The 16313-nt window shown below is 41.9% G+C and overlaps 1 protein-coding gene across 3 annotated transcripts; it reads left to right on the top strand.

Moving 5' to 3' along the window:
* The first annotated feature begins 406 nt into the window (after window positions 1–406).
* Window positions 407–14932, top strand: fam234b (family with sequence similarity 234 member B). Of its 3 annotated transcripts, none has more exons than XM_062531981.1 (13): window positions 412–496; window positions 1173–1709; window positions 2074–2196; window positions 9146–9394; window positions 9540–9655; window positions 9988–10138; window positions 10614–10755; window positions 11057–11161; window positions 11508–11586; window positions 13180–13341; window positions 13448–13571; window positions 13682–13908; window positions 14031–14932. In XM_062531981.1, the coding sequence occupies exons 1-13, from the start codon at window positions 460–462 to the stop codon at window positions 14031–14033; spliced, it is 2055 nt and encodes a 684-aa protein (XP_062387965.1). In that variant the 5' UTR covers window positions 412–459; the 3' UTR covers window positions 14034–14932. The 3 variants fall into 3 exon arrangements, with proteins under 3 accessions (XP_062387961.1, XP_062387965.1, XP_062387962.1); XM_062531978.1 differs by having other exon boundaries at window positions 10964–11161; XM_062531977.1 differs by lacking the exon at window positions 14031–14932 and having other exon boundaries at window positions 407–496; window positions 10964–11161; window positions 13451–13571; window positions 13682–13926.
* The last annotated feature ends 1381 nt before the right edge of the window (window positions 14933–16313 follow it).

Genomic DNA, 16313 nt, shown 5'->3' with positions numbered 1-16313 from the left:
GAGATTGTTTTTTTTTTTTTACATGACCAGAGTTGGTTATGCGTTAAGCCTGCATGTGGCACATTTTAGCTACAGTTGACCTGAACTATAGCAAAGTCCAAACTTGACAGTAAAGTTCAACTGTTGAACTTTACCTGGATAATTATTTAACATGAACCAGAATAATATTCCAATATAAAATACCAAAATTGGGGACAATGCTTTATGATTTAGAATGGCAGGATCAGGATGAGATGAAACATCGGGGGGCCACATTCAGTGATGGGTCAGCGTGGAACCAAAGCCCCTTTAGAAATGCTCTTATCTGGTGTTACCATAGGGGTGTAACTGAAGCAAGGCTTGTGCGAGTCCCAGCATGCTAAGCGCAGCACAGCGACGCGGCTTCAGCCAAACTCACATCGGTCGGCGGAATCAGTCGCTGCCTGCCTTAAATTGCTGTTTCTTCGTCGTATATTTACAATGGCAGCAGCGTTATCCCGTGCTCTTAAATTGCCCGGTAAGTCGTCACTTGGCACAAAAACCTGGATCTGGAACAGGTCGACTGTAGACTGATATCTTTTCGTTAAACACCAGTTTGTGTCAGTGTTTTGATGATGAAACCCGTTACTCTGTGCTAGCACAGCAGCTCACCAGCTAGCTGGCTTTTCATTCATTTCAAATGAGTTTTGCTAGCCAGTTTGTTTAGGCTATATCATAAGGTTCGTGATGTAACTCTTGTACGATAGATTTTTTTTTCGATATTGATTATTTACTTGCCGTTAAGGTATGGTTTGCAGGACGGTGCGGTGTTGGTATTTTGTCACTTTATCAGTCAACGTGGACTTAGCGTTGTAACGTTATTTTGCTGGTGGTGACCCTATCGTGACGCACCTTGCAGTTACATCGCCATGCATGACTTATTATAACGTTATAACAATACAGATCACTTTCTCACCATGTGTCATTGGTAGTTACGAATGGCTTAAACATTTTACCTGTAAGCCTATTAGGTGTTTAAGGATAATTGATACAGTGGTCGTGTAGCAACCAAGTGCTAATAACACTGGGTGTTTGCTAGAGGACACTAGACCACGACATAAACCTCTCTGAGTGATAACTACATGCATGTTGCAGGTTGCTAGTTAACATACTATAATGGAATGGTCCATTGAAATGTACTTTTCTGTCCCCAGGTAAGAAGGGCTCGGAGCTAGGAGAGTATGACCCACTTACCCAGGCAGACAGTGAGGACGACAGTGAGGAGGATGACCTGGTGCTCAACTACCCTCGTAACGGTCTTGGCAGGAGCAACAACATGGGCACTGGCACATCAGATTCCCGCAGCAACAGGGGGAGCAGGTTTACCCAGCAGGAGGATGTGGAGGAGGATGAGGAAGAGGAAGAGGACGAGTGGAGAGAAAGGCACCGGGGGAAATCAAGGCCAGAGACTGACGATGGGAAGGGCAGGCAGTACTGGAGCCAGAGGGAGATGGGCAGGGATGCAACCAGTGAGGACGGAGAGGGAATGCGATCCACTGGAGGTGGAGGCATAGGATCAGAGTGTGATCCTGATGGTAAAAAGGCCAGAGCGAAGAATGCAGCTCGCACAGCTGCCTTCTTAGTGCCACTGTGCTTAGCAATGGTTGTGGTTCTACTGTGTGCATTTATCCTGCCCTGCGAGGAAGTCAGAAGGCCCCAGTGGGAGGTGGAACTAGGAGCTGATGCAGGAGGTGAGTGATGATGAAATGGGAATCATACAGTAGCATGAAAGAAAGCTGATTTTGCAAACCCATCTCATTGCCTCGTAAGGAGTTAACTGTACAGCAAGTCATGATAATTATAGAGTTTCAAACATGATATTTTCAAGGCAAAACCATGACTTCATCGCAGCTGTAATAACTGAGGTGCGTTCAATCTCCTCAGACTGTTTTCGAGTATTTGCAAATGGCGAGAACTTCAAGCAGAAAACTGTTTGCAAACGTTTGCCTATGTTTGCAAGTTTGACCGCAGCTCTGGTGTATAAATAACACCCTTTTGTGTGTGCTTTAAAACCTGAAGTTAAAGTCTCTGTCATCTGTGGCCTTCCTTCACCAGGTTTCACATCCCTCCCCTTGGCACTGTGGGACGTGGACAACGATGGTCTAGAAGACATATTAGTAGGAGTCACCCTGTTGTCCAATGAAAGTCAGGTCCCCAGCTCACAAGCTATCAGTAAAGGTAACCATACTAAAATGCTTTGACAGGCGATTTGTCATAATTTAGAATTCTCTTCCACATCATTTTCTTAAGTCATGTCTTGACTGTGTTGTACTTGTTTGTGACGAGATTCAGTTCTGCAAATGTTAAACTCAGTTTTCAATATACCAGTTGCACTCATAAGTTTGCATATCCTGTACATACACATGCTAAAGCTGACTTAAAGGAGGAATGCAAAATCGTCTTTTGAAAATTCATCTTAATGCCTCAATTTACAAAATGCGGAAAAATCCAACCTTTAAGGACACCTTTATGAACGAATAATGTATCGTAAATAAATAAATAAATGTTCTTCCTTGAAATACAGGGGCCATAAGTACAGTACACGTATGTTAAATTCCCATAGAGGCAGGCAGATTTTTGTTTTTAACGGCCAGTTGTTTCATGAATCCAGAGTAGTATACATACTATGCCTGATGAAGTTCCCTTGGCCTTTGGAATTAAGACAACCCCACATCATCACATACCCTTCACCAAACCTAGAGATTGGCATGGTTTTATTTCAGTTAGCCTAATAGCTGGTTTGATTGGCTCATCATTTATGGCTATGGCTATGGCTATGGCTATGGCTATGGCTATGGTTATTTAGCAGACGCCTTTGTCCAAAGCGACATACAAATAAATAACAATACAAATTAAATTAACAGTGAACAATTACAAACTAGGGAGAATAGTAATATTATCAGTAGAACAATAATTTTAAGCACTAACCTAATGAGAAATAAAACAGTGAAATGAGAATAGCAATCAAATAAGTCACTCAGTTAATTATATATGATAATAATAACTAAAGCATGGTATGGCTAAATTTAAGGACAATAGCAAAATAAATTTCAAATTCTATCAATAGACAAATTATAACAAAACAATACTATTATACAAACCATAACACATCACAAACTCAAAGGACTAAGTGCATATTAAATAAATATGCCTTAAGACCCCTCTTAAAAGATCCAAAGCTGTTGCTGGAACGGAGAGCACTGGGTAACTCATTCCACCAACATGGAACCACTGAAGAATAGGATCTACAATTTGACCTAGCATGTATGGTTGGTCGACATAACAGACGCTCCTCAGAAGATCGCAATGGGCGGTTGGGAATGTACATCGTGATTAAAGAACTGAAGTAGCTGGGAGCAGATCCAGTCAGTGTCCTATAGGCCAGAGTGAGAGATTTAAATTTAATTCTGGCTACTATAGGGAGCCAGTGGAGAGTAACTAGGAGAGGGGTTACATGTGTCCTCTTTGGCTGATTGAAGACCAGTCGTGCTGCAGCATTCTGAATCAACTGTAGTGGTCTTAAAGGGATATTCCGCCATTTTTGGAAATACGCTCATTTTCCACCTCCCCTCGAGCAAAACAATCGATATTTACCTTGTTCCCGTTCATCCAGCCATTCTGTGAGTCTGGTGATACAACTTTTAGCTTCAGCCTAGCATAGATCATTGAATCGGATTAGACCATTAGCTTCTCGCCTGCTAGCTTCATGTTTAAAAGTGACTAAGATTTCTGGTAATTTTCCCATTTAAAACATGTCTCCTCTCAAGTTGGAAAGTGCAATAAGACCAACTGAAAATGAAACCTGGCGTTTTTCTAGGCTGATTTGACATGGAACTACACTCTCATCTGGCGTAATAAGCAAGGCAACTTGCAAACTACTGGCACTACTACTGCTTGTTGTCTATGGGGACTATTTTCAGATGCTGCGTACGATATCACTGCGCCTATGGTACGTTTGCAAGTTGCCTTGATTATTACGCCAGATGAGAGTGTAGTTCCATGTCAAATCAGCCTAGAAAAACGGCAGGTTTCATTTTCAGTTGGTCTTATTGCACTTTCTAACTTGAGAGGAGACATGTTTTAAATGGGAAAATTACCAGAAATCTTAGTCACTTTTAAACATGAAGCTAGCAGGCGAGAAGCTAATGGTCTAATCCGATTCAATGATCTATGCTAGGCTGAAGCTAAAAGTTGTATCGCCAGACTCACAGAATGGCTGGATGAACGGGAACAAGGTAAATATCGATTGTTTTGCTCGAGGGGAGGTGGAAAATGAGCGTATTTCCAAAAATGGCGGAATATCCCTTTAATACACAAGCAGGTAGGCCAGCTAACAGAGAATTACAGTAGTCCAGCTTGGAGATAACCATTGCCTGTACAAGAAGCTGAGTGGAATCTTGTGTCAGATAAGGTCTGATCTTCCTAATGTTGTACAGGGTATACCGACATGACTTTGCAATTGAGGCAACATGCTCAGAGAAAGTAAGTTGGTCATCAATTATGACACCCAAGTTACGTGCCGATCTGGTTGGAGTCAGTGAGGATGAATCAAGCTGGATATTGATCTGTTGGGGAATAGCTGTTTTTGCTGGAAACACCAAGAGCTCAGTTTTGGAAAGATTAAGCTGAAGGTGCTGATCCTTCATCCAGATTGAAATGTCCTTCAGGCATGCAGAGATCCGATGGGAAACACTAGAGTCCTCAGGTGGGAAGGATAGGAAAAGTTGAGTGTCGTCCGCATAGCAATGATATTCAAATCCATGAGAGCGAATAATCCCACCTAAAGAAGTGGTGTAAATAGAGAAAAGGAGGGGTCCTAATACTGATCCTTGGGGGACTCCTGTAGTGAGGTCATGAGACTTTGATATCTGTCCCTGCCAAGACACGCTAAAAGAACGCCCTTTAAGGTAAGACTTGAACCAGTCAAGAGCTTTCCCAGAAATTCCCAGTTCATATAGTGTAGAAAGGAGAATGTCATGGTTAACCGTATCAAAGGCTGCAGATAAATCTAACAGAATTAACACTGATGACTGAGCAGAGGACTTAGCTACTCTCAATGCTTCAGTCACAGATAGAAGAGCAGTTTCAGTAGAATGACCACTCTTGAAACCAGACTGCATAGGGTCTAGTAGGTTATTCTGATAGAGGAAGTCACACATTTGCTTGAAGACCACTTTCTCCAAAACCTTTGACAAGAAAGGAAGAAGGGAGACAGGTCTGTAGTTTTTCACATCAGTTGAATTAAGTGTACTTTTCTTCAGCAAAGGCGTAATTCTTGCCTGTTTAAAAGAAGAAGGAACTATTCCAGAACTGAGTGAAGTATTAAATACATGTGTGACTGCCGGTGTAATAGCGGGTGCTATAGACTGCAGGAGAGTAGACGGGACAGGATCCAAAGGGCATGTTGTTGGACGGCTTCGCTGAAGCAGTTGAGAGACCGCTTCCTCATCAAGAGGAGAGAAAAAGTCCAATGATGGCATCATGCTAACACCAGGCAGAGTCCTTCTTATAGGGTCATCAAACTGAGCACTTATCTTAGCAACTTTCTCAGTGAAAAATGTTGCAAAGTCATCTGCTGACAGTGAAGTAGCTGATGGCGGTGGTGGAGGATTGAGAAGAGACTTGAACATAGCAAAAAGTTTTCTGCTGTCAGTGGCGTTCTCAATCTTACTCTGATAATATGTTCTTTTTGCAAGTGTGACAGTGGATGAAAAAGATGATAGCATAGACTGGTATTTACTAAGATCATTTCTATCTCCAGATTTACGCCATTTCCTTTCAGCAGCTCTAAGTTCCTTGCGTACTGAGCGTATACTGTTTGTCAGCCATGGATGGCGAGGTTTAGAACGAGTGGGTCTTGTGGAAAGAGGACATGCTGCATTCAGACAGGATGCCAGTGTAGAGCAAAGAGTGTCTGTAGCATCATTAACCTCAAGTGATGAGAATGAGCTTGGAATAGGTAGAGCAGAAGTTACTAATGTTGCAAAATTTTCACTTGAGAGGCTTCTGAGGTTCCGTCGGAATGACATCGTCGGAGCAGGAACTGTAGGGTTATCAAGGAGACGCACAGAGAATCTAATGAAGTAATGATCTGATACATGTAGAGGATTAACCCAAACGTTGTCTGCAGTACAGTTACGTAGCAGAATCATATCAAGATCCTTACCAGCCTTGTGAGTAGGAGGACTGTGAACACGTGTTATACTAAAGGAGGAGAGTAAGGACAGGAAGTCAACTGAAGAGGAGTTATCCAGATGAATGTTAAAATCACCAAGGATCAACAGAGGGCACGTATCCATTGGAATAGCAGACAGTAGAATGTCCAACTCATTCACAAAGTTGCCAAGCTGTCCTGGAGGGCGATAAATAACCACCAAGTATAATTTGTATGGTTCAGTTATCATGATGGCATGATATTCAAATGAGCTGTGGTTTTGAGTCGGTAGCAACTGAGTAAACCTCCAGTCATCAGAGATCAGAAAGCCTGCCCCGCCTCCTCTACCAGAGGAGCGACAGGTATGCGAAAAAGCATAATTGGTCGACAACGCTGCAGGTGTAGCAGTATTTTCTGGCCTAATCCATGTCTCTGTAAGCGCAACCAACTGAAGTGATAGCTGTGAGGCCAGAGCAGGAATGAAATTAGCTTTGTTCACTGCAGATTGGCAATTCCACAGCCCCATAGAAAAAGTAGGATATGAAGCTTGTTGCCTTACGGCATTAGAGCGCATATAAACTTGTTTATGTTGAATGCACATTATTACCAGTAGGATGGCAGATAACAAGACAAGGTGAGACAAGAGTGAACTTATCTGAGAGGTGCCTTGCTTGTGTCCTTGCTCGGTGGACTCGTCGCAGGTAGACTCAATTCGTCTTGACACGAGTAAGTCTTCACACGAGGACGGATTCACACGAGATCTTGGACCCTGATGGATGATGGAAAGTAACCCATGTCAATCGTAAATATGGTGAAGGGCCATTTTAATCCAAAGTAGAGATGCACCGATCGACCGGCCGCTGATTGGAATCGGCCGATTTTCACGTGATCGGCCACGACCGGCGACCGGCCGGTCAGTCTGAGACATGCCGATTTTATGCCGGTCAAATGCACTCGCACACTTGTAACAACATCACACTCACACAGCTGAGTTTGCAAAGTTTGATGAAGCTAGGCCAACAGTCAGGGCTGGATAACGCGTTAATACTGAGTTTTTCTATGCAGCGAACGCTGTGCTTTGCCATATTGCGTGGAATTTAATATACTAAGCTGTCACTTCAGGTTACAGCGCTCATCAAAGCCCGTCCTTGCCGCTAATTGCGTGCCCACAGCTGAACCACAAGCGCTATCAAGCAGCGACATAGCCTTTACTCAACTTAAAGGGATAATCCGGAGTGAAATGCACTTTAGATCAATTTTTCCGTACCTTTCCGGAAATGTTAGTAAAGTGTTGTGAAAACGTTGCTAGCTGCAACAGCGACATTTCCGGAAAGGTACTGACTCGATTAAATTCATTCTGGACTCTCTATCCGACCACATAAAGAAGTGGGGATACTTCGGTTTGGCTTTAGGGACCCTCTACTCACTACCACGTAAGTGTAGTGTTGTTTGGAACAGTAGAAGAGGTATAAATATAGCGTTTTGTAGCGGCGAAATGACATGCCCGAGTCACCTCCAGGCTAACGAGTTTTGGCTAAAAACGGTGAGCTCGAACTTTCTCAAAATACATCCGAATGACATGATTTTGGTGTCAACTCAACGTATGTACTCCCAATAGTCCGAAAAATTGATCTAAAGTGCATTTCACTCCGGATTATCCCTTTAAGGCGAGACATGGCAGGAATAAACATAGTTTTGCTTCGGTTTGCCAACTTATCATGTATTCTTTCACACTACTACAACAACTAAGTCCGATTTACACATTTAGAGGTTTATTTCATTACCTTTTGTCTGATCACGCCTGTATATTTCTTCTAAATTCGCCAAAAGTTAGCATTCTAACGTGTCATAAACTAGCCGACCGTGATACAAAACATATCATGCGTGGTGTCGTTGGAAAGCTGTGTTTCGATCTCCTGCATGACGTTATGCCATCCAAATATGGACACTTCCTTAGTATCCACAAGCAATCGCGAAAGTTCAAAGAAGAGTGTGGACTGACAATGTATCATTTGCTGTGTTTCAAGGCTTCTCAAAATTAGTTTTTTTTGTTGTCATTTTCCAACATCTCAGCCTATGTAGCACCAACTTCAGTTATCAGTAGGCTATTCTGAAGATATTTACAGTTGGATATTGCATATGGATGTGAGAAGAAAGAAAGTGTTCCTAGTGCATTTCTACATGTGTGAAATGAATGTCCCACACTGGGATTACTGCAGCTGAAGAAGACTTGAAGAAGAATCTGTCTATTCACATTTTTCTACCAGGCATTGATAAGTTGATTACATTTCTAACATGTTGTATTAAAGAAAATATAGGCTAGAAAATAACTCTGTTTGTGCTGTAAAGTGGTTAGAAGAAATTAAATCGGAATCGGCTAAAATCGGTATCGGCCGGTCAAACTCGATGAAAAATCGGAAATCGGAATCGGCCAAAAAATTGCAATCGGTGCATCTCTAATCCAAAGGCTAAGAGAACCTTATCAGGATGCATAATATCCTGGATCCATGAAACAACTGGCCTTTAAAAATAAGAATATGCGTGAGTATGTATACTTACGGCCCTGTATTTTATTTTTAAGGAAGAACATTTATTTATTTATTTATGATTCTTTATTCATTCACAAAGAAAATCGGTGTCCTTAAAGGTTGGATTTTTCTTCATTTCAGGCATGAAGATCACTTTCCAAAATATGATTTTTCATTTCACTTTTAGTCAACTTTAGCACGTGAATATACAGGGTATGTAAACTTATGAGCACAACTGTATCATACAACAGTCTGCCTGTTACACACTTTATGTTCCTCTTTCCCTTGTAGAATTATGTTTTCTCTCACTGTTTTTTAATTGTCTTTGGTGTCCCCATCCATCTCTTTCTCCATCATTTTCACACTCCCCGCCCACCTTCCTCCTCCGTCAACCATACTGTTCTGCTCTCTTACTCTTTCACTTCTTCTTTCCCCCATCTCCCAGAGTACAGTGTGGTGGCTCTGGCTGCCACCAATGGGAGCGTGCTGTGGAGGCGGCCGCTGAGAGCGCCTGTGATATCTGTTCAGTGTGGGCTGCAGACCGGAGCAGCAGCATCCTCAGCAGCAGCATCAGCAGCAGCAGCACACCCAGCAGAGGGGGCTCACTGGGGGCAGCAGAGCCCCTCCCTCCAGCCTGGCCCTGTGTGCCTGCTGGTAGGCTCCTCACACCTCACCGCCATCAATGGCAATTCAGGTAGGTTCACAGCTGATCCACACAATCCTACTGTCCAAAACATTTTGTGTTGATCTTTGAACCTTGTTGTTTGGATGATATGACATGTTTTTGGTATCTGTGACTGAAGGGATACTTGAATAGTATTTGCAATCTGTCTGCTCAGGAACAAAGCTTTGGTCTGCAACCCCAGGCGCAATAGAGTCACCAGCGGTTTCACTTCCAGATGTTGATGGAGACTCAGTCCCTGACCTGCTCATTGTGACACTGCCTGAGAACAATGTGGGTTTTCATAACACTTATCTCATAGAGTATATACTGGACATCAACAGGAACGGAAAGAGCTGCACAACACAGAGGGGCTAGAGAATATTAGCTTATGGCCAACAGCAGTGATGTCTCACATTTGCTGTGATGATGTAGGACATTGTTTAGCAAATTCATGTTAATCATTTGTGACATGTGAGAGAGGTCAAATAGATCATTGTAAAATAATTCAAGTTAGATTTAAATTAAGTAACTTTTGATAAAAGTGTCAGCACAATTGAGATGGAAATGCAAATCCATTGAAAATATTTGAATACTGAATGTAGAATACGTCTCTTCATTAATAGGAGGCAGTCCTCTGTCTGGTTCTGCTGTCTGCACTGAATGGCACCCAGATTGGTCGTCCAGTCACCTTTAACCTCACAGGACAAGGCAAGCTGATTGGACCTCTTCTCCATGAGACCAGAATGGGGGCCTATTACATTCTTTTTGGATTGGGTAAGGTTTCTTATTACTGGTACATTACAAGTGTATACACAACACAAAAGAAAATGTAAACATTTTAGAGAGTCACATTACTGTTGCTAGAAAACAGAGCTGACCTCAACGCTTCCTGAGCAATAACATTGCAAGAAAGTATCGCCCTAACTGCTTTCTTCAGAATGTAAATGACTCACTTGGATAGCTAGTCATAATAATTACAGATAGGCTACAATGTAATAGTTTACTCAAACTATCACACTTTTGGCATATATGCAGAAATACATACAGTATATAAGAAATTATACAGTAAATAAGAAATTACGTTTTCTCAGTGTTTAGTAAAGCATAAAAAAGTATGCGTTATGTGGCTGACATTATTTTGTGCATTACATTTACTGACGTTAACTGAGTTCTATTTTCAGTATTTAGAAAACACGACAAAATGTTGAAAACATGACAAATGTTTAATAATTGTAATTGTGTTTCTCAGGAACTGTGGAGGCAGTCTCCCTGAAAGACATTTACACTAAAGCCAGTGGTGTGAGAGTCACAGACCCTAAGATAAAAGTGAAGGATCCTCGGTGGGAGAAGCTGAGGAAAACTAACTCATCCTCGCTCATCCACATATCAAGGTACATCCACAGAGTGACCAGTGATCTGATCACGTTGTGTCCTTCTGTAAGCACTGAATTGCAGTGTCCACCACACAAAGTATACTTTCAAGAAGTATTGGAATGTGCATACCGGTAATAATATGTAATTGGACAGAGATTTTCATTGTTCTTATCGTGCTATGTCAAGAACGTTAAATCCATACAGCAATCCTTATTACTATTACAGTGGCACAGAGGAAGTGATTTTCCTTCTCCCTCTTGTGGCTGGACTATGTAACAATCACAACAACCTGGATGTGATGTCCAACATGAACTCCAGTCAAAGCGATTGGATGGTGATTTGTGATAAAAGCAGGCTCTCCGTGCTTAAAGAGAAGGACACCCGCACACCCGTGTGGACATTCAACTCCTCAACTATGCACAGGTATCTACATACAACTCTCTGGTGATTTGTCATGACATTTGTTTTCAGAATATTCTGTATTCAAAATAAAAAAGCAGTTTTCATATACTATACTAATATTTTGGATTTTGCGCATTTTAATGAAGTAAACACTATTTAGTGAGTGCAGCTTACATTGTTTTGAGGGATTGATTTGTGCATTGGCAGTGTGATGGGTGTCCGCAGACATTGCTTCAAAAAACAAAAAAAATATTCTAAATGTTTATCTCTGCTGCACAACACTCACTCTTTTGCTCACAGAGGAGAATTAATGCACTGAAAATGAAACAGAAAAGTACTTGAAAGTTGTGTCTTTGAATTCTTCCAGCCGTCCAACTCCAGGCCAATTCAATGGAGATGGAATTCCTGATGTTCTCATTCAGCTGTCTGCAGCTGGTGTGAGAAAGGTGAGATACGTGTTGTACACAGTGGTGTATTTATGGCAGGCAATCTCGTGGGGATTTGTTTGGATGATTTTGGGGTCAGACAAATGTTTCCAGCCATGCAGCAACATTGCAATGATACCCACCCAGCCAGGCAGGACAATAGTATCTGTTTCAGCCTCTAGACCTAGCCTCAGGACAATACAGGAGGATTGGCTGAGGCTTTAACCCTCTAACTAGACTCTTTTTAACAGGGTACCAGATAGAATAGGAAGGATGGATTTCATACTTAAGTGATTAAATATTATAAATTGTCTGTTGTAAAACTTACAATGACAGTATAACTTCTTAGAAGTATGGTTTTAAGATTTGAAATCTGAATACTGTTAAAGGAACACACCACCTAAACATGACATTAAGCCAGTCTCGGTCACCCCCAGAGTTGGAACAGTGAAAAAAAACATGGTTAAAATCCGTCCGGGCATTGTCCTGCTTTGGGAGCAGTGTTTCTAGCTTTAGCTTAGCACAGTTGCTGTAAATGAAGGGTGTCAGCTAGCATGTCCTCCAAAAAAAGTGATTTTCTAAATATACTGTATCTTGGGTAACCTGACTTTCGCCAGATCCTGTAGTTCGCTGTCTGCTTCACACAAGGATCTGGGACTTCTCGATAGGAGATGTATATGAAGGCGGGTCCTTATAAAACATCCTCGCATTTGATTGGATAAACCACTTGCCTGTTATCTTGAATGACGTGCTAGGCTTCTTCAAGCTCTTGCCAACCCGGTCGGAAGAAGAGTAAAAACATCCTTGCCACCAATAAATGTCTTCAAAACTATTCTCTGTTAATCTTTTAAAGAATGAATACTCGATAGATTCGACAAAACGGTTGAAATAGCAGAATCAATGTCAGCACAAGACTCCTCGCTACGTGCCGCCATTGTTATTTGAATCAAACACTCGCTTCGGCGCTCCTGATTGGTTGCTCATTTTTTGAGCACTGGCAGGGGTTTGGATTGCCCTCGCGTCCAGACCCTTGTGTGGAGCTCAGCGAAACGCCTCTGGTGGAGCATGGCAGAACTATAAGGGTCTGGCGAGAGTCAGGCTATATCTTGGGAGCCATGTGTTCAAAACAAGTACAAATCATAATGCAAAATCGAACGAGGCTATTACCTGGGCAGATATTTACTTGGAACTACATTCGGCCTCATCACAGGCAAAGCACCGCTGGATAGGCGCTAAGTTCTCATGTAGCACTTGAAAACTCCCAACTTCTAGATTTGACTGGAACTTCACGGGATGGGATTCAGGTGCTGCTGCGTAAGAACTTTGTGCCTATCTAGCGGTTCTAACTCTGGGGGTGACCGAGACTGGCTTAATTTCATGTTTGGGTGGCGTGTTCCTTTAAGCCAATTCAATTATTGAATTTCCCCTTGGGAATCAATGAAGTATCTATCTATCTATCTATCTATCTATCTATCTAATTACATCCCAGAACGGTTAATAAATATATACCACTGTCTCTTGAATTAGAACTGGTAGTCTAAAACGAAAAGCAAATTGCCATGTAAGGGACCTCTCCCCTCACATTAAATTCATAATGTGTTATTGAATTCTCAGGTTCAGATAATAGATGGAGCAAATGGCTATAGCCTGTGGGAGGCAGAGTTTGTTTGCCCACGCCTTGTGCTGGAGGGGTCCACTGTCATGACGACCTCTGGCCAATCTGTGTTCCTCTTCTGGGCTGGTGACCCTCTAAAACCACAGAAGAACATTACCAAGGTAACGACCTGAAGTTAATTTCCACCTTGCAATACACAAATATAGGTCAATGATTGTGAGTAGTTGCTAGGTGAGAAAATAATTTGGATGGATCTGTGTTGTTTAGCAGGCATCTTCAGCTTCAGCCCCTACTGACCCAGTGGTCCGCAAGCTGTTCATGTTGCACCCAACCTACCCCATGATACTGTTGGAGCTGAATAGCACCACTGATACTATACTCACTGCTGCGGGTAATGAATATGTCAGCTGTGACTTTGGTCTGATATTTCCACGATATTTCAATGTGCATAATATTAGTATGCACAGTGCTGGGTTTTAGCTATGTCCTTTCTCTTTTTAGTGAGCTATGAAGAACCGTGGAAAGATGCCACTTACATCACTGTGTTCTCCCGGCCCACGTCTGGTTCGGGACCGGGGACGCGCATGGTGAAAAGCCTGAGCCTGAAGGCCGGCATTGCGGGAGCAGTGATCGTAAGGCTCGGTGAGGAGAGCCAGGCAGGAGCACCTGTCAGGCTTGGAGCTTTTGAGATCAAGAAGTTCTTCAAGCAGCTGTCTTTCAAACATCAGGTAAGAGACAATTCCTGAGTAGTCGTAAGGTAAAGCTTCATACATACTGTACTGTAAAAGTGCAGTCATACCAACATGAAATGCACATTGTAAATAGTGCATTTTCCCCCTTTTTTCCCCAGTGATAAGTGTTGCCCAGACACAATACAGCATCTGATGAGGACCAAACCAGTGGACAGGTCTCTTCAGTGAAATAAGCTGACTAATACAGTATTTTCAAAGTTTTTATTTATTTTTGGTCAATCACTAGTCAATCAAATACATTGCTTACTGGCCACTACCAAAGCATGTTGTATGCACATTGGCTTTCTCTGTAAACTGGATAAATGTATCTGCACAAGGTCCATTTCATTGGATCAACTGTAGAGAACTCAAGAGTGTATTCAGACAACTACTTTCTAAGCACAAGTACATACAGCTATATTTGCTTCAGTTTTTTAAATCCTCACGTCACTACACTCATTGGTTGTCTGCTGTTTTGCAATAATCTAACATTTGATTACCCTGCCTTTACCACTGCTTCAACTGGTTTATTAGGACTGAACTGAATCAAGTCTGGGAAATGAATGTATTCTGAAAAGTTGCAAACACTATGGAAGGACTAGTGATTTTAAAATGAGTTTTATTGGCTGTACATATATTATGTTTCAGGTGCTGGTGTCAACTAAATCGAAATAGTGGTTTTGATTTGGTGATGTAATCTCTCCGGTGTATATATTTTTATTCCTGTACAGTATTTATTTCTTCTGTATTTGTTTTCTCTGAAGTTTATTTAAGAATGAAATGAACAGATTTTGAAATACATGGCCTTGGAGTGTTTTTATTTGTATATAAGAGGGGTGTCAGTAAATGTTACAGAAAATACATGGTAGTTTGATTATTTGTTTAGCATAAAAATGAACACATTTGTACAGATCTGTCCACGTTTTGACCATGTGCAGTTCTTAATTAACACAATGCGAACCTGATGGACTGTCTTGGCTGTAATCAGTGAACTTTATGTAAATAAAACTAATTCCTTGCATTTTGTTTTTGTCCTCCTTGTTATTACATTACACAATTTTCTCTGTCTCTGTGTGCATCACACTGTTTATCATTTCATGAATAATTTAGTGAGTTTGGAATGAATTATAGATGGCAAAAAGGAAAGAACTGTTGAGATGGCGATGCGTGTTGGACGCACATCGAGGATGACCATGAAGGCGAGTTATTGTTTTTCCCCTCTTCTGTGGTTTTTGACAGTTCTTTGCCTTTAAGATTCCTCGTCGACCTTCCCTGTAATAAAATTAGGGTGTTCTCCTCCGCATTGCTGGCTGCAGATGTTCGACTGCAAGGAAAATGGCGACAGCAGTATATCGCATGTCGAGGCTGTGGGCTTCTAAAAATGCTGGAATATTGTCAGGTTTGACTGGCTTTAGATGCCCAGGAACCATTCTAACCCCATGTCGAAGCGCTGTGTCCACGACGACAGGTGCCATCTTACCCAAACCCAAAAAAGTAAGTTGAGGAGGCGTACATGTTGAGAACAGCTCTGTCGTGACAGTTGAGTTTACTTTAGACAACACATAGGTGCACGATATCCGGAAAACAGTTTGTCATGTCATGTTAGAAAAGCCAGGGGTGCAGTAACGTTTATTTACAAGTTTCATTAAAAAAAGAAATTACCCTCTGTGGTCAGAGTTCTGCAATTTGACATGCAACCAAAGTCCTTGTATAAGTGTCCCTGATGCAACGTACATTTCAGATACGTATGTTCGAGGAAGTGAATTGAGTGAGATGATGATCAAACAAGTTCATGAGAGGCGGAAATCATTCGTTTTTGCTAAGAATGAATAGTCGAATAATGTGCTGTTCACTAAGCTTTTTCTCAGGATGGATGGGTGTGTTTGTCATAGAGTTGCCAGTTGGTTATTGGAGACGATATGGTACAGCTTATACTTTGCTTTTCAGACCACCTTCGGCCTTACTCGCATCACTTTAGTGGTGATACCTTTCCTATATGTTGGAACTCAGATCAGCAAGAGCTTCGCAGCTCTTCTGGAGGAGCATGACATATTTGTCCCGGAAGATGACGACGACGATGACTGAGCTAATAGGCTATGTAAGTTTGCCATCATGGACCAGTGTTCTTGTTGTTAACCATGTCATTAACAGCAGACTTGTCCAGACTTAAATGTCCAAGACCCCTTTCTCTTTCTAGGGTCCCATATAATGGCCACATCCAAATTAAAGGGACTCCACTTATTCAATCCCAGCCACCGGTGTAGAAGTGCTCTCCATGTATTCTCTCATCTCCGCTTGTGCCTTCTCCATATTCTACTGCTGACAGCGGCCCTGGTGTTGGCATAAGGATTTAACTCTTATGTCCACTAATGTGCATGCATTGTACAGTAGTTTAAATGAAA

Source organism: Sardina pilchardus, chromosome 3 (genome assembly GCF_963854185.1).
Source record: "Sardina pilchardus chromosome 3, fSarPil1.1, whole genome shotgun sequence".
In the NCBI taxonomy this organism is placed as follows: Eukaryota; Metazoa; Chordata; class Actinopteri; order Clupeiformes; family Clupeidae; genus Sardina; species Sardina pilchardus.
The sequence above is the reverse complement of the archived record's forward strand: the minus strand, read 5'-3'. Positions and strand labels throughout refer to the sequence as shown.

Coding starts and splice junctions, on each gene's coding strand:
- fam234b (XM_062531977.1), top strand. CDS start 460: ATGGCAGCAGCGTTATCCCGTGCTCTTAAATTGCCCG. Junction 2,197..9,145: donor CTCACAAGCTATCAGTAAAG/GTAACCATACTA, acceptor CCCATCTCCCAG/AGTACAGTGTGGTGGCTCTG. Junction 11,162..11,507: donor AACTCCTCAACTATGCACAG/GTATCTACATAC, acceptor GAATTCTTCCAG/CCGTCCAACTCCAGGCCAAT.